The following is a 25,308-nucleotide window of genomic DNA, read 5'->3' as shown; positions in this document are numbered from 1 at the left end:
AAGAATACCAAGAGCTACTAAGAAGCTGATGAAAGACTGATAAAAAGATTGGCACTATTGAAAATAATCCCTTAAATAATACTAACTTTTCTAATCTTCTAATGCTTGGGATAGAAGATGCCAACATGCAAAAAAAAAAAAAAGTACTATCATTTTTTAAGCTGAAAGTGTAACATTTCTGGAGCTATAGGGTTGTCTATTCAAATCTAAAGGAAAAAAAAGCATGCCTCAGAGTTGTCCTTTGACAACATAAAACCAACATGGTCAGTGAAGCTATGAGGCGTGTTTATTATTTGCTGATGACCTGGTCAAGATGCAAACAGGCTCCTAAGTCACTCCACTGTAAAGACCAAGTGGTATTATAACCAGGAACCAGTAGGAAGTTTCCATGAGTCTGTTTCTAGGGTTTTAAAAAATGTAAGCATAATACACATAAGATGTGATTTCTTTTGGTTTGGTCTATGAACTTACAAAGGTAAAGAGAAGTGGGGTTTGGATCAGAAGACTAAACAGAGGTCAGAGAACTATAACTGCTTTAAGCCAGGTTTGGCGTACAATCTATCCAGCTATGTAAATGGAAAATTAATTTACTGGTAGAGCCATCTGCGAGTCTAGATGTTCTGGAGAGTTCTAGTTGCTATTTGAACAACAGGGAATACTCTTTTTTTTTAATTCAAATTGCATACTCTGTTTTCCTGACTGCTGCTTTTTATATTTTTGAGATGAAAATCCTGTTTATGGTTACTGTTTGGTAAGTGAATGAGCTAATAGCCATACTGCTGCAGCAAGAGTAGCTAGCTTAATTAAGGTGCAGACATACATTGCTAAATAGTCTGGAGAGGTATACTGCCTATCTTGTTAAGCACATAACTTTAAAAATAATCTGTTTAAAACAGCTTGTGAATAGCCTCTTAGGATTTGGCTTGCTATAATATTTTAAAATATAGTTTATGTGTATACAGCAATACAAAGATCCATTTATGTTAATCTGGTGAAAAAGGAAATAATTCTGATATCAAACTTGCATACACACTGTGACTTTTCAATTATTTAAAGAGTAGTGGGAAAAGAATGTTAGCTCCATAACTCTATAGGGGCTATGTCAGCCTAAGGACATGTTTCTCCTTGTGGAACACTCTATTTATGATGTAAAAAAAGTAAAGCCATTAAAATTAATATTTCTACAGCTACAAAATGAGAAAAACATTTAAATGGAATGCACATACTACTTAAATTTGAGTTTGAGGAGCCACCTGTGCTTTTCTGCCTGGCATAGAACAAAATAATTGATAAAAATAATATATTCACTCCCTGTAACATCTCCATCATACAAAAATATGTACAGGTGAAAGCCCAAACATTGCTGTAGTCATTGGTCATTTGTACTTAATTTAATAAACATAAAGCAAAGGCCCTTTAAGATTTGTTTCACATTTGCATTTCCATGACTCCTCTTGCAATAAAAATTCTCCATGACTTTCTTTCCAGACATCTGGAGTATCTCAGGAAAACTCATTTCAACACCTCGGAACACTTCATGGAAGTGATTAATAATAATTAATACATGAAATGGGATCTGAAACAGTAGAACAGGTATCTAAATGTCGGGCCTTTTTGTCTCTTTGGCAGAACCTTTCTTTGTGAGTGGTGCTGACTAAAATGATATTCACAATTCTGTAGACATTTACCAATAAAATCCACATTACTAAAGGTTTTGAGGATTAAACTTTACATTCATTTTTTTCCCTTCTAGAGACAGTTTAGGTTATTCCATCATTTTGCTTCCACAATGTTTTGATTACCTCTCTCCTCCTACATGAATGGGAATCCTCGGTGCATCTTTCATAATGCATATATGAGAAGAGGAATATTTTTTCCTTTCTGAACAAAATAGTAAAGCAGGTTAATGGATGCTATGATTTCTTCTAAATCTACACAGCTGCTGTAGGCTGGTATTCCAGTGAAGAAATATTAAACAAATATATATCCAAAAATACCCAGTAAAACTTGTATTTCCCCTATGCAATGATAATGCTACAATAAAGCCATAATTTTCCCCAGGTACATCTGCACCTGGGAAGGGAAAACAGCAGCCACAATGAATGGGAAAGCAAAGAGGAAAAGAAAAGCAAGAAATATTTTTATTTACACACTTTATTCAGAAATGATTGAGTCCATTTCTCATGCATTATGCATCAATCTGACTTCCTCAAAGCAATTTTTTTCACACAAATTATGCCACAAGTTAAGAAGTCTCAGCACTTTTTCCAAAATGGTGCAGAATGCTTCCTATAAGGTGAGAGCATCTCAAGAAGCATGGATTTTAATTTCTTCTCAAAACCTGAGACACTTTCATTAGTTTTTAAAACTTCTGGGAATTGCGAAGGAAGACAGAAGAAGGGAAAAAGGTAAAGAAGGCTTATCTGACTACAACATTCACAAATATAGAAAATCCCCAGCTGCTAAGTAAAAGACGTCTACATGAGGTCTATTTTTGCTGATCTTTCTCTTTCATGGAAAATTTGGCTGCAGAAATTCATGTGGACTTTTCTCATCCGGCTTATATATCCACACAATGTACCCAGCCTTTCAATTGTGCTAACACAACTGTTTGCGGTGCTGAACTGTTTATAAAATCAGGGAACTAAGCTGGGATAAAAAATCTGCAAAAATGAAAGTTACACTGTAGTATAGGGAGTGAAGTGTCCAATTTGGTAATGGTAGATAATACCAGAGTGCCCACCCAAGATATGGGAGACAGTACTCAGGCTGCAGGAGGAGAAGTATTTATCTGCTACACTTAAGCAGTACTCCTGCTGGATGAATCCTACCAGACAATATGAATGAGCCCCTTGTCTCCTGTCAGCAGCATTGGCAAGAATTCTGCATGCAGCTCTATGGATAGCACAGAGAACAGCCTCTGGAAGGAGGAGCACAGCCTCAGCCTCGCGTTGTCCCTGGACATCCTTTGGCCAGCAGTGAGGCAGACGGCACCATGCTGCAGGCTGAGTAGCACGGACAATTCCTGTCTCTCATGTCAGGGTGACTCTAACAACCTGTAGGCTATTATGCTAAAGCACCCTCTTGCCATTTCCTATTAGAAGTGGGAGAGGTAAGTACTTAATTCAAGGAGATGGAACTACCCTCTGGAGATATCTGTGTTCTTTATATAGTTAATGGGATAGAAGTAACTGTCTATGTTAAGAGGATGGGTTCACTTCCTTCAAGTCTCGAAGACATTTTTTAGTATCCCTTTATTACGTAGGGAATTTGGGTGGAGATGATCTTGCCTTTCAGGGACAAACAGCTACCATTTCTGTGAGATTAGCTAAATTAGAAAGTAGTTATAAAAAGAGAAGTCTAGTTCCTTGGAAATCAGATACCAGAGAAGAAGAACTGCTGAAACTCCTCTGACAATGTTAAATCGAACAAATTATGTGAGAAGGCCCAGGATGTTGACACATCACAGGAAGTTTTTCATCCTTTTTATTACCTTAAAAATTGCTTTAGGAAATAAACACAGTGAAAACAATATTTTCTCCTAGGCAGGCAACAGATTTTTCCCTGGAGTAAACAGCCATAAACTTGTGTGTTTGTTCACCAACAGACATAGAAATATTTTTGGAATTTGAACATATACTATTTTACTCTGGTTTTTTATTAAGATTCATCATCTGTACAAACAGGAAACTAATAAAACATGCAAATATATCACATCTGCATATATTTGTTGTACATATTCAAATCTACCTCTGAACAATGGGATCTATTACTTGAATGGTCAGCATATAGTGGGCACAAGAACACTTTTTACTGTTCTGTGTGGTTTCAATGAATCGCACTGGAAGAGAAGTAGAATATCTATCAGCAATTAGAAATATAAATAAGGTTTGCCTTCTGACTTTTAAAAAGTAACCTTATGAATAAAATTGGAATTAGCATGTTGACAAGCTAAATTGTATATCTGCATTGACTTTACATCACATTTCTGCTAATGCAGCTAAAAGTAAGTGTAAGGATTAACACAAATCAAATTCTTCCCCAGTTGCACTTTATGTTGTATTTTATGACACTGAACCATTAAGTAGTCACAGGTGAGATGGACAGGCATTCTTTAACTGCCTGATTGCCTCCTTTCCAGCAGTATTTTATGATTTTTTAATTCTGTGTCTAAAAATTAGTGACTACCTTTCCTGTCACAGGAGGTCTCAACAAAGGTAGAATTTAGGATCCTGTTATGTACTCTTTAGCACATAAAGTGCTCTCTTGAAAAACTACCCCAGCATAACTGGTAATTGGCTCATAAAAAAGCAAAACTGGGGAATAAGAATTACATGATTACATGCATCAAATATAAAAATATATATTCATTTTAATATTGATCAAATATATGTGATTAACAGCTTCTGAGACATTATTTCGTATAGTAAAGGATTTCAGGCTTTATTTTAGAAAGAGATGGAGCAACAAAAAGTTGTTTTATACAATTTTTATAGATTTAGGCCAAAAGCTGTATCAAGCGATTTTATAAATGCAGTAAAGAAAAATTTATTTTGATTCACTGTACTACAGTTCCTGTTAGGTACAGTTAGGCAAATGCCTTTTTATAGCCTGCAAAATTGTTAAAAAATTTGTAAACAGTTAGAAAAAAAGGAGAAAAGCAGAAACCTCTCATACACTCATTATAAACAGTTCAAAAAGGTAGCAATTCTCAAAGGAAATTAATAGTTTTTCAGTGCAGTAAGTCAGAGAGTACCATGCACTGGGAAATGAGAATGAAACAAGGTGCTTCATTCTCAGTTTTTCAAGCCTGACTTCATGATCTCAGTGATAGTCTGAAACAAGTTTTGGATGTAATTACCTCATTCTCTGAAATAAACAAACCAGTGAGAAAAACCAACAAAACACCCTGCAATCATGTTGGTGCCCACATAGCTGATCAGCACAGCTATAATTTCAGACATTTCAGACTTTCCACTTAACTACCCCAGGTATTTTTAGGAGATAAAAATCTTGTCACAGAGTTACACAATACCTTTTGCTAGCAGGGAAATGGCAATTCACAAGTATTTGGGGCTCCTTTCCTCTGCAGCTTGGTGATCATTTGTTGTTTTGCCTGTTGCGGTTTAGTTGCTCTAACCTTTTAAACCTGCCCTGGAATGGCTGGATTTCCTCTCTTCTACTCCACTACTCTGCCTCTCTGACTCCCTTCTGTTCTGCAGGCAAATATAAGCTGTGCACTGCTTGAATGCACTTGCTCTCTATGGCACTTTATGAAGCAAGACAACCAAATGGAGGAAGTGCTTTCAACACATTAGGCTACTAATAATGTATACCCTGAGGTGTTTTATAGCTTTTTGAGTGCATTTAAATTTCTTTTAATTCTTTTTATCTTTTCATTCTCTGGTTGTGGAAGAAAGGCAGAACTTTTGATGTAGCCACCTTTTAAAAATATATTTTAAAAGTGAGTAAGAGGAAAGGGATGTCAAAACAAGTTTACATTGCTTTAAATACAAATAATATTTGTGTTTGTTGTGGGTTTTTTAAGGTAGCAAAGAGAAGGAATACAAAAAGAAAGGTTATTATAGCCTAACCTCCCACTTCCCAGTTGCTATTTTATCAACAGCAGTTTGTGATTCAACAGCACTTTTAACACATTCTCACTGAAAATAAACGAATTGTGGAATATTGAACATTTTACTGCATGACAACAACTAGGTTACAGTAGCTGGAAGTCTCCAGCTGCTACTGAAAGGGCAGCTTGGCATTTTGGCAGTAAAGGGCAACTTATAATGAGTCCTTTCTTCTTCCATGTGTTACCTCTCTGCAAACCCCCAAATGGCTTACCTTTATCCCCAGTTGGACTGCTCCTATTTCCTTTATTCTTGTCATCATTTTTTTGCCACTTAAAATCAATCAAGAGGTGTTGTTTGGTTTTGGGCTTTTTCCCCTAAATGACAGGCTTCTTGTTACCCTTCACCAGGGTGGAATGTTGAGAGCAAGTGTGACATTCTTCCAAAGTGTCTTGTAACTAAACAAATCATAGTTTATATTATAAAGTGTTAATTAAGCCTTCAATAATAATAGAATGAGGGAAGAGAAAGATCTCAGACCTCCACATAGATCTGCAGAGAATAAAGAACATATTGAATATTGATGTTTTGTTTTTATTTAAATACTAGCACAAGGATAAAATTTAATCTGACTTCTAACAAAAGTGGACGAATCAAAGTACAGGGATTCTTTACTGAGTGAGAGCATCATATACAAAACTGCAAAAATATTCTCTCTGCTTTTTTTTTAAAGATTTACATAAAACAGGTAAATTTAAAATAAGGGCTTTTGATTGTATTGTCTCTAGGGACATTGCTTGTCTTAAATTTTATTTTAGAGTTCTATATAATACTAATACAAATGTTAATATTTTTATCAGATATTATTAACCACTGCAAAAGTTGTGTACTTGTATACAGCAAAACAGAAAAGATATTATTAAAAATAGCATGAACAGATGCAACATTTTGGAGAAGCATAGAAAGAAAATTTGATTTATTTTGAAAACCTATCATGAGTACTTGAAGTCTACACTGTATATTCCAAAGCAAAACTGCAAGACTGCATATCTCTTTGATGAGTGGTGTCACCATAATCAGAATGTGTCATAACAAATGCTCCAATTATGAAGACAGAAGTTTCTTTTTACAAATCTCCCAGAAAGTTCTGGAATAAATATTCTTGAAGAAATATTTCTCAAAGAAATATTCTTTTCTTGCACTTTTTTCCTACCTGCCACATTGCCCTTTAGACTCAGGTACATCATAGAGATGCAGATTAAACACCCTGGAGAAACAGCAATACAGTTTGGCAAGACTTAAGTTTCTTTGCAGCTAAATCAGTACATCTAGGAGGAAATAAAATCACCCATAATTATTTAAGCAAGGTACAAATAAAAGGTTTGTAAAATAAGACAATTGCCAAAATTGCCAAAAACATAATTAAATATCAGATGAGGCCATATGTAACGCTTGAAAAATGTGACATAGAAACAAATGTGGTTTTAGTTGTGCAGCTGATAACAGCCTACATTTAAAAAAGAGAAGAAGTAAGGAAAAGTAGTGATTTAGACTGTAATCCTGAGGGTGCACTGACTACAGTTATTCATGTAGATCTCCATGCCTTAAGAGAATCATATACGGAGAAAAATGGCAACAGTATGTTACATGTGTATCAAGTTCTGCTTTTTAAATTTCCCTGGAGAGACCTCAGTATCAATGCTGGAATGACTATCTGTATAGTCTTCCCTTTACAGGCTTGAGAATGGAATGCAGAACAAAAACCCAAAGTGTCAGAACACTTTGAGCACTTGAATGGCTAATACTGCTTTAAAAAGTGTTGAATGTGGATTTAATTAATAATGCCCAATTTATCTGACTATTTGTGCCTTGGGAAATGTGAATCATATATGTAAAAATGTTCTGCTAGTAATACTTGATAGACTTGAGATAATTCTCTCTTGTTTTGGTCTTCATTTTATAATGCTTTCCACTTCTAAATTACTGACAGTATTTTAATTTTGCACTACTGCAGAATATAATGTAAGAGGTTTGATACTAATGTTGGTAATTTCAGATTTTCTTCAAACATGCATAGCTGAGTAACCAAAAAAAGTTTAATATCATTGTAATACACAGATCATAAGGCATCTAAGAGCATATAATCCCTGAAAACTCCATAATTACTAACACCAGAGCATTCTGATGATTTGCCATTGCATTTTAACTAAAAAATTAAAATGTGAAATCTGATCACTTCATGTGAGTGACATTGATTTTTTCATGTAATATAACATTCCAGTATGTTCTTACTGGTGGTAGTATCCACCATAAAAAATTAAACATGTTCTACTAATTTCTTCTGATAACTTACTAACACTGAATGTAGTCCTGTGATATTTTATTCTTCCCAGGAGTGGAAGAGATTGAATTAGTCTAATTAGTTTTCTTCTCCTGTTTTGTACTCATTTGTCTCCTCTTCTACCTAATGGTTTAAAGAATCCCTCTGCCCAAACTTCAACACTGTAAAGATAAGGTATTACCATTTTCTTTTTTCCAGTGAAAGTGAAACAAATATATTTGTTCTCTTAGCAGCCATTTATTTCCCTAGGCACTACTCTTTAAGCATAAGATTAAAGTTCAATTGAACTTTTAAACTTTGTTCAAAACAAACACTTAGGTTCTGGAAAACACATCCACTGTGCCAATATTCAGTTTGTAGACCTCTTGATCCTACTGCTTTTATGCTATTGTTATGCTTCTACCAGTAATGTGTGCCTCATTACTTTCACAAATACCTTATTTTACCCAGAAAAATGCAACATAATGGCATGAAGTGAAGTTACTGTGAACTAAATCTTTTAAGATCTTGTGGGCATTCTCAAGAGAATCTTAAAACTTTTTGCCACATCCTGCTTAGCAACTTTACCTCAGCTGTCTGTCATTCCTGTCTGATGAAGTTCATGTTGTTTCTTTGCTGTCAAGTGCTGGCTTCAAGGTAAGAAGCATAAATGTGCAACTGTTGCAGTGTCTCTCACAGAAATGATGGAAGAGGAAAAGCAAAAGTAATATTATTGCCCTCAGTATAGAAAACTCTGCCACAGAGAAAGCAATGGACAAGTGACAAATACTGAGTTGGGAGGATAAATTCCCAAAAATTCTATGAAGCTATATCCTAGAAGTTGCTAACTAATATGTATTTTTTTTAATTATTCTTTTGTTACAAAGACCTAAAATGTCTGACTTTTACTGTATTAAAGCCATTTAAAAAATTGCCTTTAAGTTCCTTGACAATTGCAGAACATGAATTAGGGATGTATTGGCAACTGGTGGTTCTTTATAGAGTACATGATTTTGAATTATTTTCTTAGACTCTTCCAGAGTGTAATTTCTTCAAAAGCTACATGACCTATTGTATACTGTCATCCTAAAATTCTTTAACAAAAGAGATGTTAAATACAAGAAATCAGTATTGACTACCATCGAAATTAATACAATTTAAAAGTTCATGGAAAGGCAAATAGTTCATAGCTGAATCGAAACAACTGAATTGAAAATTCCTACTCAGAGCATTAGCAAGAAAAGAAGCAGCAGCTTGTTCCCTTTTTAATTGGCTTTGGACAGCCATCCAAATTGGTAACAAAAAGATGTAGAACCTCACCAGTTCATAGAGGAATTAGAGTTTCCAAGCCCAGGTTCAATTTAACATATTCAGATTTTAGCACATGAACTTCAGTATCCGGATTGCTTAGACTAAATCTTCAGGTTTAATATAACCCTTCTGGTTTTAGAGGCTATTGATAAAACTGGTGAATTGTTAACACAGATGCAATTTAAGTGACTCAAGTTGGAGAGGAATCCATCTTCAGAAATGAATGATCTTTATAGATTCATCACCTCATCAATTACAGTGTGACATTAAGTCACTTCCAACAGTGCATTTATATATTATGCATTTTGGTTGCATACCAATATACAAGCCCATTCATGTTCTGTAATTTTAATGTATTTCATCTCATATGAGAAAGGGCTTCTTGGGAGCCAAAGAAATTCAAATTAGCAGTATCACTGTCAGTGTCCTTAAAACGTGGAGGATACTTTTGTTAACCTCCTGAAGATGTGGAAAAAGAGTGCATACCTGAGGTCTGTCTTTTGATGAAAATCTGAGATGAAATAAACTACATCAGTAAGCCTATGGATTTTTTAAAATCTTTCCTTAATAGTCAGAATATAATTTTCTGTATCTCTGCTTTAAAATTTAAACTATCTTGTTGCATAATAATATGAGTTCTCTCTCATATTGTACAAAGTCTAACCACTGCAGGAAAAATGTGTTTACTTGCAGACACCACCTTCCAGCTTCCGTTCAGTTAGCAACACTGCCTTTCAAAAATGGTGATGATGTCAAGGCATTTTGGTTTTGCTTCTACTCCTGCATTTCTGTTATCTTGCTCTCTTGTAGATACCGGCTATACTGCTGATCCTGCAATTCAGTCACATCATATTTGCATCAGATGTGGACATATCAGATCATGAAAGAAGAGTTTTTGACATTACCCTTACAAAATTTTAATTGAATATAGGTTCAAGAAGGTATCTTGGAGGCAGGGACCATATTTCACAACTATTAGAGATATGTGGGAATATAGGACTTGTTTTTCAAATTTTTGGGGTTTGAATCATCAGATAACTTTTTTCAGCCAGTTTGTGTGTGACAAAGTAAAATAATTCAGATTTTCTGACTGCGACTGGTATGCTTTTGTTTTTTGGTTTGTTTGGTTGGGTTTTTTTGTTTGTTGTTTTTTTTTTGTTTGGTTGGTTGGTTTGGTTTTGGTTTTTTTTGGTCACCAAAAATATCCAGGCACTTCTTTGGGAGATTTATTCAGAGAAACTCACTTTGGCCCCTCAAAGACACCAGTGACAGGATTTATATATATCTCCTTAGGTATCAAGTATGAACTCACCACCCTAGGGTCCTTTACCAGTCAAAAGAAAGACAGACATGTCCTGAGGGAATTGATTTCATTATAAAATGGATGTCAACAGTAAATAATAAGATTCACTCTTTGGATATCCTGCTTTAAGACATCTAAAGTTAAGCAACAGAAATACCACCAAAATCTACAGAGCCCAAACTTGATATAAGGGTAAAGGAAATGCTTTCAGAAACAATCTAGCTCTTATAGTCCTTTTTTCTGCTTTCTTTCTGCTTCCTTCTTTTTCAAAAGGTAGATAGATGTGAGAAAGAGCATGTAAGTTACTATTTCTATGAAATACATGGTATTTAAAAGAAACAAACTATTTTCTGTAACCTCTAGCTAGAAATGAGAAGTTAATTGAAACTAAAAATCAGTCAATTTATCCAAAGAACTAATAAAAAATTCCTTTACTCTCTTTGTTTCTTTGGCTCTGGATGACACAGTAAGGGAGAATGACTGTGAGTAAATGCCTGTCTCAGAGGAAAAAATGCTAACATCAACAGTATGTGCATGTCAATAACCATCTTTTAAAGAAAGAAAATACAGGGACCTCTAATCACATCTAATCATTCATCTGTGAAACAGTTTGGTTTTTTTTCCCCTCTGTATTCCTAATGTTTCTTATATTCACTTATCACGTATGCTGTCAAATAACTAATTCTTTCTGGCAACTAACAATTTAAAAGAAAAGTATATTACAGGAAAGAGAGTGTCATTATTTTCCATAAGTTCATAAGTGCTATGAACAAATAGGACAGTTCTAAAAATAGACTCATGTATAATTATCATAAGCCGTAACTCTCACGGCTATTTCACAGGATGTCTTTGGGATAACGTAAGTGCAAAGATTGGCATAATAGTTGCATAATTTAGGCTATTTACCTTTTATAAAACTTTATAAATATTTTATATATATAAAACTTCAGATAAATTCTTTCTGTAATTTATGGAAATTAGTGTAGAATGATAAAATGTACTTGGAAAAAAAAATCACATAATAACATTGCATTGCCAAAATCCAAGTTACGCTAAGTAACCATAATTATAGTCTCATCAGAGCTAAAGTGTTTAAAAACACCTGTAAAATTTAGGTGCCTCTGTCTGTTGTTACAAGCAAACAAATACACTGATTTAAGTAGCAAGAACCATTAGCAGACTGAAGTAAAGACGGCAAGAGAAAAAAACCCCAGAAGCCTCAATTGTCAGGATGCCTAGTGAGACAAGAAAGGTTCTACATAGCAACAACACTTTAAGGATGAATAAATAGCCATAAAGTTCTCTGGTACTGCATGGAAGCTTGCAGATGGCAGATGAATTCATGTCTGTCATGTTTTTATAATACAATGACTTCTACATATTGCTGCCAGATGGAACATAGTTTTGCATCTTGATTATAAATCTCCAAGAAATACAACTTCCTTCAATGTGTTCCCTATATTTGAAACAAAAGCAAATTCAGGGACAGATTTGAGAAGATAAAGTAGATTTAAGGAAATCTGAGAGAATATAAATTAAATCCACAAGGGCTTCCTTGTTATAACTCAATTCAAAATAATAGAGTTCCCCATGTGTTCTCTATTTTGGAGGAAAACCAGGGAATCCAATACGGATTTCTATACAGGGAGAATTACATGTTCATTTTAAAATGTAAATACATCCCAGGCAGGTCCAGAAGAGCTCTCAATCAAACTTCTTAGTTTGGAAAATCTTTTACATAACATTTATTCCTGCTTCAAGAAAAAGTGGTGTCTATCCCACAAGCTCAGATCCATAAGAGTGAAGTTCAAGAAGCATAAATGCATTTAATCATTGCTGATAACAAACATCCACATCTACACCACAGAAGCACCTTGCCTTTCCCATGGTGTTAAACGATACCTAGACAGACCTAAAATCTAACTGAGATCTGGTTATACCAGTTTCTGTAGAGATGTGCTTTCTCAAACTATGACGGGAGTACAGAATTTTTGGTTTTTATGTGTTCACGCATCACACCTGGCTTCCTCCTGTGTGTCTGGTCTTTGCTTCTAATCCTAATTGGTATTGCTAAGAAGTGAATAACTTTGATAGCAATGAAGTGAACTGTATGACTGTAGGGAAGGATATTTTCCCATTCAATGATTTCTCACAGAGTCTGATTTGACGACAAACTTGAGTTGACTTCTCTCAGACAGCCTCAAGCATTGTTTATACGCAGATAATTCTGTGTGTGAACCCATTAGGCTTTTATGACAGTTATAATCAAACATGATTGGGAAACCTTCTGGCTTACTTGGATCCATACTTACATTGTGCTTTGTGAGGTTGGAAATGTTACTTGCTATTGCTTGTAGCCAGTCAATACAGTCTTCAGCAGAGAGACACTGAATTATTCCACTGCAAACCCCATCCACAGCAATTACTTGGAATGCGTTTTGCCTGCAGATATATCATAACAGATCAGGTCAGAAGAAAATTTTATCTGTTCTAGCATATCATCTTAACAATACTTGTAGAAATGCTCTTCTTTCAACTACAACGAAGGTCAGCCACTGAACACTGCTAAAATGCTGTCTTATAAAATGCTGTTTAAAAATTCCTGCTTTATAAATACCTGACATATTAAAATGATCATGTTATAAGGTCAAATCAGACAATACTAAGCTTCCATAAGGCTATAAAAAAATTCTATGGACCAGCTCCACAGAACCTTCAACATCAGGCTGTACAACCTCAGAAGCCGAGCAAATGAAAGAGCTGATGCATGTATAAGACTTTACACTTTAATACAGCAGGCTACAGAGAAGGAAAGTGTGCATTGGAAACCATGGGCAATAATTTGGGAAATTCAGTGAATACCAGTATCTTTTTCTCAACACCTTTGTTTCATTTTTATATTGGAGTTTCTAAACACAGTTGCATTACTGTCTGGATGGCCCTTATTGGCTGCTCATGTTTATAGAATTTTGTTTCTCTTTTAAACTACTGACTGAAAAGTTGGAGAACTCAAAATTGATAGGTAGCATTAATGATTTTTCCAATTGCATTTCTGAATATAGGATCATTACCAAAATACACTCCCACCTCTGTCTCTACCCCAGCACCAATCTGGGCATATATACAAAAATCCATCACACATTATAGACTGATTTTCCACTTCCAGGCACTGAGCAATTACAGAAAAAGAGAAAATTTTCAGATGCTAAAGCAGTAACAGACCTAATTTCTTCAGTAAATAGCCTCATTTGCTAAAAGCCCTTGTAAGGCTCATAGGTCTCTGTCTTCAAAACCAAAACACCTCAATACTAATCCATATCCCAGAGTAGGAGATTACTAAACATACAGAGAATACCAAGTTCCACTGCTGACATTCTTCTACAAACCCAACTGTTAATGATCAGTTCATGGTTTAAGATTAAGTACATCATTCAGATTCTTTGAGAATGGCTCAAGCAAAGTGCCTGTTATCTTCAGGGTAAAACTGAGTGTCACTAATGACAGATCTGACATCTGAAGACAGGTATCAATTTTGAAAAGCTGTTTGGGGTTTTTATCTCCTAAAATTTTATTCTAGTTGTATAGAATGTAAGGCTAATATCTATCTTCACTGCACCCACGTCGAGAACAAACTGTTTCTTCAGTCAGGAGAAGGAATAAAAATGAGCTAGAGCCATGCTTTTGCTCTGAGAGTTCTAGCATGAGAACCAGCTTTTGCAGGATAGTGATATTAACACCATCTTGCAGGGATCTCTGGTTTATTTAAATCCAGCAGTTTAGTTGTCTTTCACACAGGTAGTGATTTCTCTTGAAATCCCCAAAAATACCAGTCAAGACAGACTTCTTTCAGAGACTCATTTTCAAATAATTCCAGTCAAGTTTTGAGGAAGAGTTATTTAAAGAATCTTCAGGTAATGTTGCTAGAATTTTTTTATTCTATCCTTTATTTTAGGTGGTTATAAATACAAATAGCAAAATTTTCCAGAATAAATTTCTAAATCCTTACATGAAGACCATAACATGGGCTCAAATTTGTTGACTCTTTTAAGAAAAATAGCACTGACTTCAGGACTCACCTTATTTCTACACAATCTATCATAAATCAAAGCAGGGGTCCAAGAAATCCATTAATATGTGACATTAACACAAGCACAAAACCCCCAGTAGGTTCCAGATTCAATCCTCATGCATGAATTTCCCTTACTTACACTACACACACAGTGAATCTGGTGCATTTAGGGCATCAGACTGTTCCTATTGCTCCTAGGAATTTGATCTGTACTAGTACAAAACCATTCATCCACAATGTTACTACCCAAGTATCAATAAACACAGATAGTATGATACATGGTTACATAATGAATTACTTGTGGATGTGTCTTGGCAGTAGATAGCCTTAGAGTATTGTAACAGTATTTTCTTGAATGAGTCTACCAGCCCAAGTTCATAATACCATGCGAACCTGAAAACAAAAGTATTAAATACATGTTTTGTACTAAATGGAACAAATAGTAGATTAATCACTTTATAATACACAAAAAATTGTCATTGGATAGACACTTAACTACACATTTCAGGTTCTCTGACTTCTGGAACTCAAAAGCTATATTTGAAATTAATGAGTTCCGCAAGATTAAACTCACTGTCTCCTAGAATTCTGTATGAATACCCTTCAGAATTCTGTATGAGTACCCCCCAGAATTTAGGTGTCTCAAGCATTCCACTGGAAAAGCCAGAACATGATTATGAGGTTTAATATTGTATGTGAGAAAGTTATATTTCCATATCAAGCTCTGAAATATAAAAAGTTATTAGACTTTACATAGTGAAAACAGCCTTGTAAATACTACCTTCAGAAAATGTAATGAATTAGCCTTCCTTTCACGTTGCTTCTTTATATTATTTTTAATATCCTTTCTTTTATGTTGCTGTTTATAGCAGTCTCTTTTAAAAGTATCTACCTTTCTCTCATAACAAATTCTGAGAGGGAGTAACATTTAAAAATGTTTACAGCAATTTAAAACAGTCTTATAAACTAGCAACATAAAATGTTGGCTCTATGCTTTAAGAAAATCCCACTTCCTCTCCCATAAGCATCCCGCATTTTTGGTTTTTTTAAGACTCTTACTTCCTCATGTTAGAATAGAAGGACAAAGAAGAAAATTATCAGAGTAGTTTTTCAAGGTTTGAGTATGAATTCAGGCATTTTGTTTTGTATTAACATACTTTTACATTTATTTTCTAGAAATTCAAATGTCAGGAATATTGTTACTACCTAAGAAACTTTCTTTGTTATGTTCTATAATATGAACTTTAAGCTTGTTTTTATTGATGCAGAAGACTGCATTTTAAAACCCTCGATCTATGAACAGCTGAATATGTGCTAATTTTCCATGTGAGTAGTTCTATTTAATTCAATACCTAATCTGAAGTACACAGTAGAATAGATCTCATATTTGACTGTTATGATTTTGGGTCCTTTATGCTTCATTGTTAAATATGGAGCTGAAAGCTTTCACAGAATTTAGTGGAACACCTCCTGCCTCTCTGGTGACTTCATCCTGCCCCAGTTCAGTTCAGCCAATAAGCTTTCGTAGCCTTTGGTTTACACCTTACCTTCCTGGCCCAGCCATTGTTCCTCAACAGACCAAGGTTCATCCAGCCAAGTAAATATGATCCTGCTATTACTGGTCAAAAGCTGCAGGCTGGCTTTAGCTCCACTATGATCCACAACAACTACTGCCTAACCTGCATTAATTTCAGCTCTGTGAATAGGAGAAATGGCTGGCAGACCTAGGCAGTGTAATTCTGAGAATCAACAGTCCTAAGAACCAACTGAGGCGGTGGACAGCTTTTGTGCAACTTTCAAGTATTTACTGAATACCAATGAGAAGGAAGCAGGCTGCAATAAGAAACTATAAAATTAACTCCGTAAAAATTCCAAATAGACTGAAAAAGACTTCTCTTCCCCCCGTTTCTGAGGTTTCATAAATCTACTCCTAGGTGATTGATTAGAAGAAGAAATTATGGAGTAACATGCTCTGTACCTGTACACATCTTTCCTCCAGTTAATGCCTTTACATACTGGAGCTCTCAGAAGTATTTCAGTATGAGAATTTCATTCTTATATATACAGATGATTAATGAATCCATACAATACCTAGATGTTTAAAACTTTTAACAAGTATGATCTTATATATTTGCCTTATCAGACTTTGTAGCTATTTTCATTTCTATCTAATTGCTTTACAAACAGTAATCATTACAGAATATTTTTTCTTCCTTTCTAATTTCTTCTGATTTATTAGGATAATGTTATATTAAACAATGACAAGCTCTAGGTCTGTATTTGGTCTTTCTGAGATGAATTTAATTTTCCCCACAGCAGCTCTCATAGAGTTGTGCCTTGTATTGGTAGCTACAAAGATTTTGACTACACAACAGTGTTTTGGCTACCGCTGAACAGAGTTGTCACAGAGCTGCCTCTCCAACATTCCCTCCTCACCAATAGGCTGGGGGAACAAAATCTTGGGAGAGGAAATAGCCAGGACAGCTGACCCAAACTGATTAAAGGGATATTCTATACCATATGACATCTGCTCAGCAATGAAAGTTAGGAAAAAGGAAGAGGAGGGAGGGTATTAATTAATTATGACACTTGTCTTCCAGAGCAACTACTACATGTACCAAAGCCCTACTTCCCAGGATGTGACTGAACATCACCTGATGATGGGAAGTAGAGAATAAATATTTTGGGTTTTTAGCTTCCATGTGTGGTCTTTGCTTTTGTTTTATTAAACTGCCTTTATTTTGACTCACCAGATTATTGCCATCTTATTTTCTTCCCCTTCATCCTGTTGAGGAGGGGAGCGATAGAGAAGCTTGGTTGACACTTGGCATCCAGCCACAGTCAACCCACCACAATGCCATAAAGTTAGACCTGACTGTGAGCTTTGGACAGCTATCCCAGTGATTGTGACAAATTGGCGATGAATTTAAATGTTAACACATGCAAAGTAAAACGTGGGAAAAAATAACCTTAGTTATATGGAAACAAAAAAAAATCCCTACTGTAGATATAAACATGAAGAAAAATACAAGAACTAAGAGATGGTTATCAGCTCAGGCTCTTGCTCATGGTCCTCATCTGAGTATGGTTGCAGCTACTCCTGTGCCTGGACATGTCTCCCACTGATTTGGACCTGCAGGCTGATTTCCCATCCTAAACTGAGCTCCACCTGACCATGATGGACTCTTCTGAAGACTGTCCCTAAGCCTTCCCTAAGCCTGCTCCATGGGGAGCAGCAGGATAGGATCTTTGTCTGCGTGGACAACACCTTGTCCAGCCTCACTCCTACCCTCTCTCTTGGCTTATCTTCCCCATGGGGCAGCCAGCCCTTGCTTCTCCCAAACAAGATTATTTCACCCAATGTAGTTATCAGATGAAGTATTTAACACAAACAGAAGGAAATACATTTTAAAAACATAATCACATTGCAGAGTTCAATGCCATAATGCATTGCATAAAAAAGACATAAAAACAAGTAACTTAGAAAGAAGACAGGAGCATTAGCAGCTATTAAATATGATGACATATGTTTCATCTCAAACTGCAAAAGGTGCTGAGCACTAGATGCAAGTAGGAAGATCACCCATCATCTCCCCACATACCTGTTCCCAGCTGATGTCAGAGCAGAACATGAGCCAAGGTGGACCTAGACAGACCTTTATGAAAGCTCCTATGTTTCATGTCTCTGGCAGCTGCAGTAGAAATAATAATGCAATTTCTCCAACAAGGCAACTTCCTAGGGCATGCATTTGTCAACCAAGAAGTCAAGTTTCAACCTTCAAACCTCTTTACCTGCACAAATCTGATCCTGGAAGGTACTGGGAAAATCGTGAATGAAGAAGTGGTATTAATCGAAGATCACACCACCTTTTCTCCCACCTAAGTCCTGGGGATGCTGGCCATGAGGAACATGATAATGTATCCTGAAAAACATTAAAAGATCCTTCTCAGTTTTGAACTTCATTGTAAGTACTCAGCAGATTTGGAAAGAAAGAGATAGACTTCAGAGACTTTATATTTCCACTTTACCCAAATCACTTGTCATCAGTTTTAGTGAGCACTGGAAAGATTCTGAATAGAATCTCTAAATTATTTACCATACAACCATAATTCAGTTGTTGATATCTTTTCTAACAATATCACCTCAAACCCTGGTAATTAGAAATGGGATTTAATATGTGATGAAAATTGTCAAAATTGTCAAAACTACACTCTTGTGATGAACATTTTAATTTGACCTACTTAGAGAAGACACTGCTTATATGAAAACTGAACTTTATTATGTTTATGATCATATCTAGAAAGAATGAGTATTTAATTATCTACAATCTAATTTGACCAGTATTTTTAAAGAATATAGATTTGCATGAGAAATGCTTATAAAAAGTTAAATATACCTCTTTCTTCCTTTATAAAATACTTAATAAAATAGTGCTGACAATGATGTTATTTTTCTGAAAGAGCATGATTCTTCAAAGTGCCTTCTCATAGTGACAAAGAATGAGGAAAAGGCTGAGGTATTTAATGCTTTCTTCATCATAGTCTTTAATAGTAAGACCAGTTATTCACCTGGTAGCAAACCTCTGAGCTGGGAGACAGGGATAGGGAACAGAGTGAAGCCCCCATAATCCAAAGGGAAATGGTCAGTGATCTGCAGCAGTTAGACATGTGGCCAGATGGGATCCACGGAAGGATAGTGAGGGAGCTGGCACATGTGCTCAGCAAGTCACTTTCCATCATTTACCAGCAGTCCTGGCTGACCAGAGAGGTCTCAGTTGACTGGAAGCTGGCAAATATGATGTCCATCTACAAGAATGACCATAAGGAGTATCTGGGGAGCACAGGCCTATCAGCCTATCAGATGGCATTCATCATCTTGAATGCCATCCCACACCATGCACAGGACAACCAGGGAATCAGGCCCAGACAGCACAGCTGTATGTAAGGCAGGTCCTGCTTGACCAGCCTGATCTCCATTTATGACCAGGTGACTGTTCTAGTGGATGAGGGAAAGGCTGTGGCAAGAGTGGCTGGAAAGCTGCCCAATGAGAAAGAACTTGGGGGTGCTGGTCAACTGTGACTGAACATAAGCCAGCGTGTGTCCAGGTGGCCAAGAAAGCCAATGGCATCCTGGCCTGCACCAGAAATAGTGTGGCCAGCACGACCAGGGCAGTGATTGTCCCCCTGTATTTGGCACTGATGAGGCCTCACCTCGTGTGCTGTGTTCAGTTTTGGGCCCCTCACTCCAAGGACACTGACATGCTGGGACATGTCCAGAAAAGGGCAACAGAGCCAGGGAAGGGTCTGGAGTACAAGCCCTGTGAGGAGCAGCTGAGGGAGCTGCAGCTGGTTAGCCTGGAGAAAGGAAGGCTCTCCACAACCACCTGAAAGGAGGCTGTAGCCAGACGGGGGCCAGCCTCTTCCCCCAAGTAACAAGTGACAGTATATCAATATATCAGTAAAATTATACTTGTTGATTTACATTCTTTTTAGTCTCAAACTTCATATTTTTTCTTACTGATATCTTCTATAATATAACTATTGCAAAAATTAAGTACACCTATTTCTCTAGAGTGTGAATTTTGTGTAAGATCTATGGAATTATAAAGCTTTACCAATTTGAACTTTACTTTTACATATATGTTCATACATCTTTTATGTATATGAAACAAAGTATCAATATAAATATCATATTAGCTGAGCAGTAGGCTTTTTGCAGGTAGTTCACTTTTTTAAAACATTGAATTTCCTGTGAAACATTCCACTGATTCAATAAAAATGAAAATAAATAAATTATTGGCTAGGAAGACTATGCTAGGATGTTGTTTTGAACACCTTGAATTTTTAGTGTTTTCTGTCTGCTTTTGGGGACCTTTCTTCACCTGAGATTAAACTTGGGGGAAAAATGAAATGCAATAAAAATTCAGATACAAACCGCAGGCCTAGATATTATTGCAACAAAAATGTTAATGCTACCTTTAGCCTGCCTGCATAACTCTTTGAACTGTTGACAAAAGACCAAAAACAGTCTTGTCTACCCCAAGTTCTGAGTCAAAATTCTCCTTCACGTAAATCAAAAAGATTATAAATTAAGAAACAAGACTATGGCTGTAAGTCACAGAATCATAGAATTTCTAAGCTGGAAGGGACCCACAAGGATCATGGATGTCAAGGCCCTGCCCTTGACATCCCCAGCAATCCCACAATGTGCCTGAAAGCATTGTTCAGACTCTTCTTGAGCTCTGTCAGCCTTGGTGCTGTGATCACTTTCTTGGGGAGCCTGTTCCAGTGCTCAACCACCCTCTGAGCGAAGAACCTTTTTCTGATATCCAACCTAAACCTCCCTTGACACAACTTCAGGCCATTTCCTTGGTGACTGTCACTGGTCACCACAGAGGAGAGATCAGTATCTGAGAGATCAGTCCCTCTTCCTCTCACGAGGAAGTTGTAGACTCCGATGAGGTCTCCCTTCAGTCTCCTCTTCTCCAGGCTGAACAGACCAAGTGCCCTCAACCACTCCTCATAAGGCCTCCAGACCCTTCACCATCTTTGTTCGCCTCCTTTGGACGCCCTCTAAGAGCTTTAGATCCTTCTTATACTGAGATGCCCGAAACTGCCCCCAGCACTCGAGGTGAGGCAACCCAGAGCAGAGCAGAGCAGAGCAGAGAAGAGTAGAGCAGGAGAATTCCCTCCCTTGCCTGGCTGGCGATGCTGTGCTTGATGCACCCCAGGACACAGTTGGCCCTCCTGGCTGCCATAATCAATGTGCCATTGACCAGGACCCCCAGGTCCCTTTCCACAACACTGCTTTCTAGCCTCCTGTTCTCCAGTCTGTACATCCAGAGTTTCCCCTTCGCAGGTGCAGAATCCAGCTCTTGCCCTTGTTATGGCTGCCCTTCATACGGTTGGTGGGTGCCCAGCCCACTAAATTTGTCAAAGTCTCTCTGCAGGGCCTCTCTGCCTTCAAAGCAGTCAACAGTTCCTCCCAATTTCATATCATCTGCAAACTTGGTTTGTATCCCTTTGAGTCCTGAACCCAAGTCATTGATCACAATGTTGCTGAGCCCTGGGCCTAAGATATGGCCCTGCAGAACCCCACTAGCAACAAGTCACCAGCCTAATGTCGCTCTGTTCACTCTAAGCCTTTGTGTCCAATGCATGAGCCAGTTGCTCACTGATCATGTGTTTATCTAGCTGTCACAATTTCTTCTAGAAAATATTCTGAGAAAAAGAAAGAACTGTGGGGTAAGAGTTGTACATAATTTAGGAATTCATACAGATGTCTTTGGTTTTACAGAGAACCCTGTTCCCATGACAAGGGGACATCTGACATAAAACCACATCTTGGACCTTATTAGAAGAATTTAATTTAGGGTGAATTATAGACTCGTGATATCAGATTATATTACTTAAACAGAAAGAAAAATATTTGGTTTCAGTAAATTATTATCAGCTCAAATAGAAATTATAGCTAATCTAGATATGCTTTGACACCTACAGAAAAAGAATTCACAATTGGAAGCAAGTTTTTTGTCATGAAAACAAAGTTAGAATTGTACTGGCTAGCAGAATAAATCAGTTTAGGATCTACTGCCATCGTCTTCTTACATACATGCATACCTATATAGACTGCTGAGACACGACTGCTTTTGTTATTGCTGCACTAGTTACATATATTTTTATTGTTATTTTATATAAATTTTATTGGTGTTACCTATTTATAAATTCCAGCTCCTAAAACTTGTAGAATTCCTCAAGGTTTTCCAGATTATAATAAGGTTTAAATCTGTGCTATCAATATTTAAATCTCTGGGCTACTATTTAAAACTTTTAGTAGTAAAATATGAAAATACAATAAAACAAGGTGGAAATTAAAAATGGTTCCTCAACAAGGCTTACATTTCAGTTTTTTTAGTATTTTTTAAATAATTATGATCTATACTGGTTTACTTATTCCATGCTTTTTTTATATCTTCATCTATAACATAGCCAAATATTCTGCAAAACAGCTTTTAGAACTACATAAAATAAAGGAAATTTTGCATTTTCTGGCTAAGAAAATATTTTAAAGTCACTTGTTGCACTTCAAAGGCATCTTTTAGTAAATATCTGATCAGATATCTGTAGCATTTTATCCCAGAGACACTCCGCTCCATAATGCTATCCCACTTCAAGTAAAATTTTAAGTGTACAAATTACTAGAAGTAAAAATAGGCAAAAACATGCACCTAAACATCTTTTGACAAAAGTTTTAGATAATGCATAAAATATAAGTCATGGAAAAATATTCTTACAAATTTTTCTTCCTTTTTTATAAATAGATATATTTTCACTTAAGAATTTAAATTCCTATGCAGAGAAAATAACGTAGAAGAAAAAAATTTTTGTGAAATTCCTACTGCTAAAGTAAACAGTAATCATACATATCAAGGCACAATCTCAGCTGTAATAATTTGTCACAGTTTAACTTCCAGCTATAATTTCTGGCTGCCCTTTTTTCCCTCTACAGAACTGTCTGTCTCCAGTGTTAACTAGAGCTCCTCCCCTGCTGCTGTCTTCTATTAGTACTTCCACTTAGCTATTATAGCGTAATTATTCTTCCATCAAGGAGATTCAAGCTCTTACCGTGTTGTTGGGGTGGTAGTTGAGATGTAAACCACTGTCACAGAGGGGAGAGGATGTGCCACTGCTTTGGTCACTGGGGGCACCTAATACAAATACAAATTCACAAAAAAATTCTTTGTTAATCTATGATGATGTAATTCAAATTTGTATATGTATGTATGCATTCTCCTCACCCCCAAATAACTTCAATCATATATAACATTCATTTACTTTCTCCATTCAGTATCTGTCTTCTGGCTTGAGTGGAATGCCTTTGCAAGCTAAATGGGAGCTCAAGAAAACCTTCTCTGAGGCTTTGTTTAAAAAAAGTTAATGTCTGCCTGTTAAGAAAAAATCCCACGAAGTTTTTTTCAAATTTTACAATAAAAGGGAAGTGTGTACCTTCTCTCTTGGTTTTTGCTTGAAGGAACTTGTCAGATAACCCTTTTGTTACTCTCAGTGGAGTTTACAGTTCTAAATGTTCTTGTAATGGTTTAGGAAATTACAGTGCTACACCTCAAAAGTGACATGATAGGATCCATGCAAATGCATATTGCTGTGCATCACTCAGGCTACTCTGTGGTCCCACAGCCTATCATAAAAGGGAAAAAGGTACTGGGACACATTTTTATTTAAGAATACAGTGTTCCAATTTTTTTCTTGTTGCACTTAAGTTTAATACATAGACAAAAGAAAAAGACAGTCTTCCATCAAATGTTTGTATAAAATGCTTTTTCATTTTTTAGTTTATTTAATTCCTGCTAACTTAAAATGAAAGGCTAGAAGTATTGAAATTAAATATTTATTGTTCTGTTGCTTAAAATTTGAGCAATTTATTTCACTCTCTTAGAGAGCAAAAAGCAGAAGTAAAGCAGAGGTGGCAAAAGGCAAAGGCTGATATATAAATATGCTTAGATATGCTGCAATTGTCTCTAATTATGCATCCACACTTACAATTTAATATAATTAAAGGAAGACAGCTGTCTCCATATGACTCTCATGGGGCTAGTTGACTAAAACTCAGTTTGGACTAAAACAAAATACTTATCATTCCAGAGTAATTTATTCTTAGGTAGACAGACATCTCCACCAAAGCCTCTGAATTTTAAACAGCAAAGTTAAGTCCTCTAAATATACACACACAGTCTAAGTTTCACATTTACAAGAAAAAACTCCCTGAGACTAAAATACTATTCAATGCTGCCTGAAAAACTGATTTTAAATACTCTGCAGCAGGATGTGAGCTATTGCAAATTAATGTAATTCTACTGTTTTACCTGCAACTTTACTGATTTACACCAGCCAAATGCCTGGTTATCTGTTTTTCAACCAAAGACAGCAATTTTTCTCTTGAGGTCAATGTTAACAAAAGCCATGGCAATAGGAGAAACTCATATTCAGGCAGTAATGCTGATTGTAAAACCGCTGTCAATCACCCTCAATGCACATAGTTTCAGAACCTGCAAGTGTTCATGGGTATCGAATTGAGGGTTCTTTTGGCCAAGTAATAAAGGCTTACATGCACAATCTTCATTCAGTGGCAGTTTGAGAAAAGCAGGTGCTCTTTTCAGAAAGGACACAGTTAGGGTCACTTCTTCCCCTGCGTTGCGAAGGACCTGTACCTGGAAAAGAAATACAGACAGACACCTTGAAATAAATTTATGACCAAAACCCATTAACAAATATAAGCAACACCACAGAGCTTCCACATACCAGAATACAACTGCTTAGCCATTTACTGCAATTACATTTGTTTGAGAAGAAACCAAGATGTAAAGCTTGCTGTCTGCTTGTCTGTTGTGTTTCTAGCCACACATACAGTTAAGGGGGTGGGGGTGGGGGGGGCATTGGCCTCCTCTATTAGTACTGACTTTGATCTGTGCTGTTGGAGAACTTGTTCCTTGAAATTATTCAGCTATGTAACTCCTTCTTTCAGATCTGGAATCATCCCCCCCCAGCATGTATGTATTTAAAAAAATAAATATATATTTTCTTTATGCAAAGTTGTCTTATAAATCCTCAATCAAAACAACAGCAGTAGTTTCCACATCTGTGCCATGATCCTACGAGCAAGTCTTTCCAACAGCCAGAGTTAAATTTAGCTGAAGCGCTCCAGCATGGATGAGAG

General features: G+C 36.3%; 1 protein-coding gene across 4 annotated transcripts in view; it reads right to left on the bottom strand.

The window, feature by feature from the left end:
• SNTG1 (syntrophin gamma 1) overlaps nucleotides 1-25,308 on the bottom strand; it is a 335,889-nt gene that overhangs the window by 84,635 nt on the left and 225,946 nt on the right. For all 4 annotated transcript variants that reach the window (XM_032125031.1, XM_032125012.1, XM_032125003.1 and 1 more), the window contains exons 8-11: nucleotides 24,700-24,802; nucleotides 23,202-23,284; nucleotides 18,369-18,499; nucleotides 12,820-12,949 (exon numbers count right to left, since the gene is read on the bottom strand). In XM_032125031.1, the coding sequence (XP_031980922.1) occupies nucleotides 12,820-12,949; nucleotides 18,369-18,499; nucleotides 23,202-23,284; nucleotides 24,700-24,802 (447 nt within the window). The remainder of the gene's footprint in view (nucleotides 1-12,819; nucleotides 12,950-18,368; nucleotides 18,500-23,201; nucleotides 23,285-24,699; nucleotides 24,803-25,308) is intronic.

Source organism: Corvus moneduloides, chromosome 1, assembly GCF_009650955.1.
Source record: "Corvus moneduloides isolate bCorMon1 chromosome 1, bCorMon1.pri, whole genome shotgun sequence".
Taxonomy (NCBI): Eukaryota; Metazoa; Chordata; class Aves; order Passeriformes; family Corvidae; genus Corvus; species Corvus moneduloides.
This window is presented reverse-complemented; position numbering and strand designations above follow the sequence as displayed.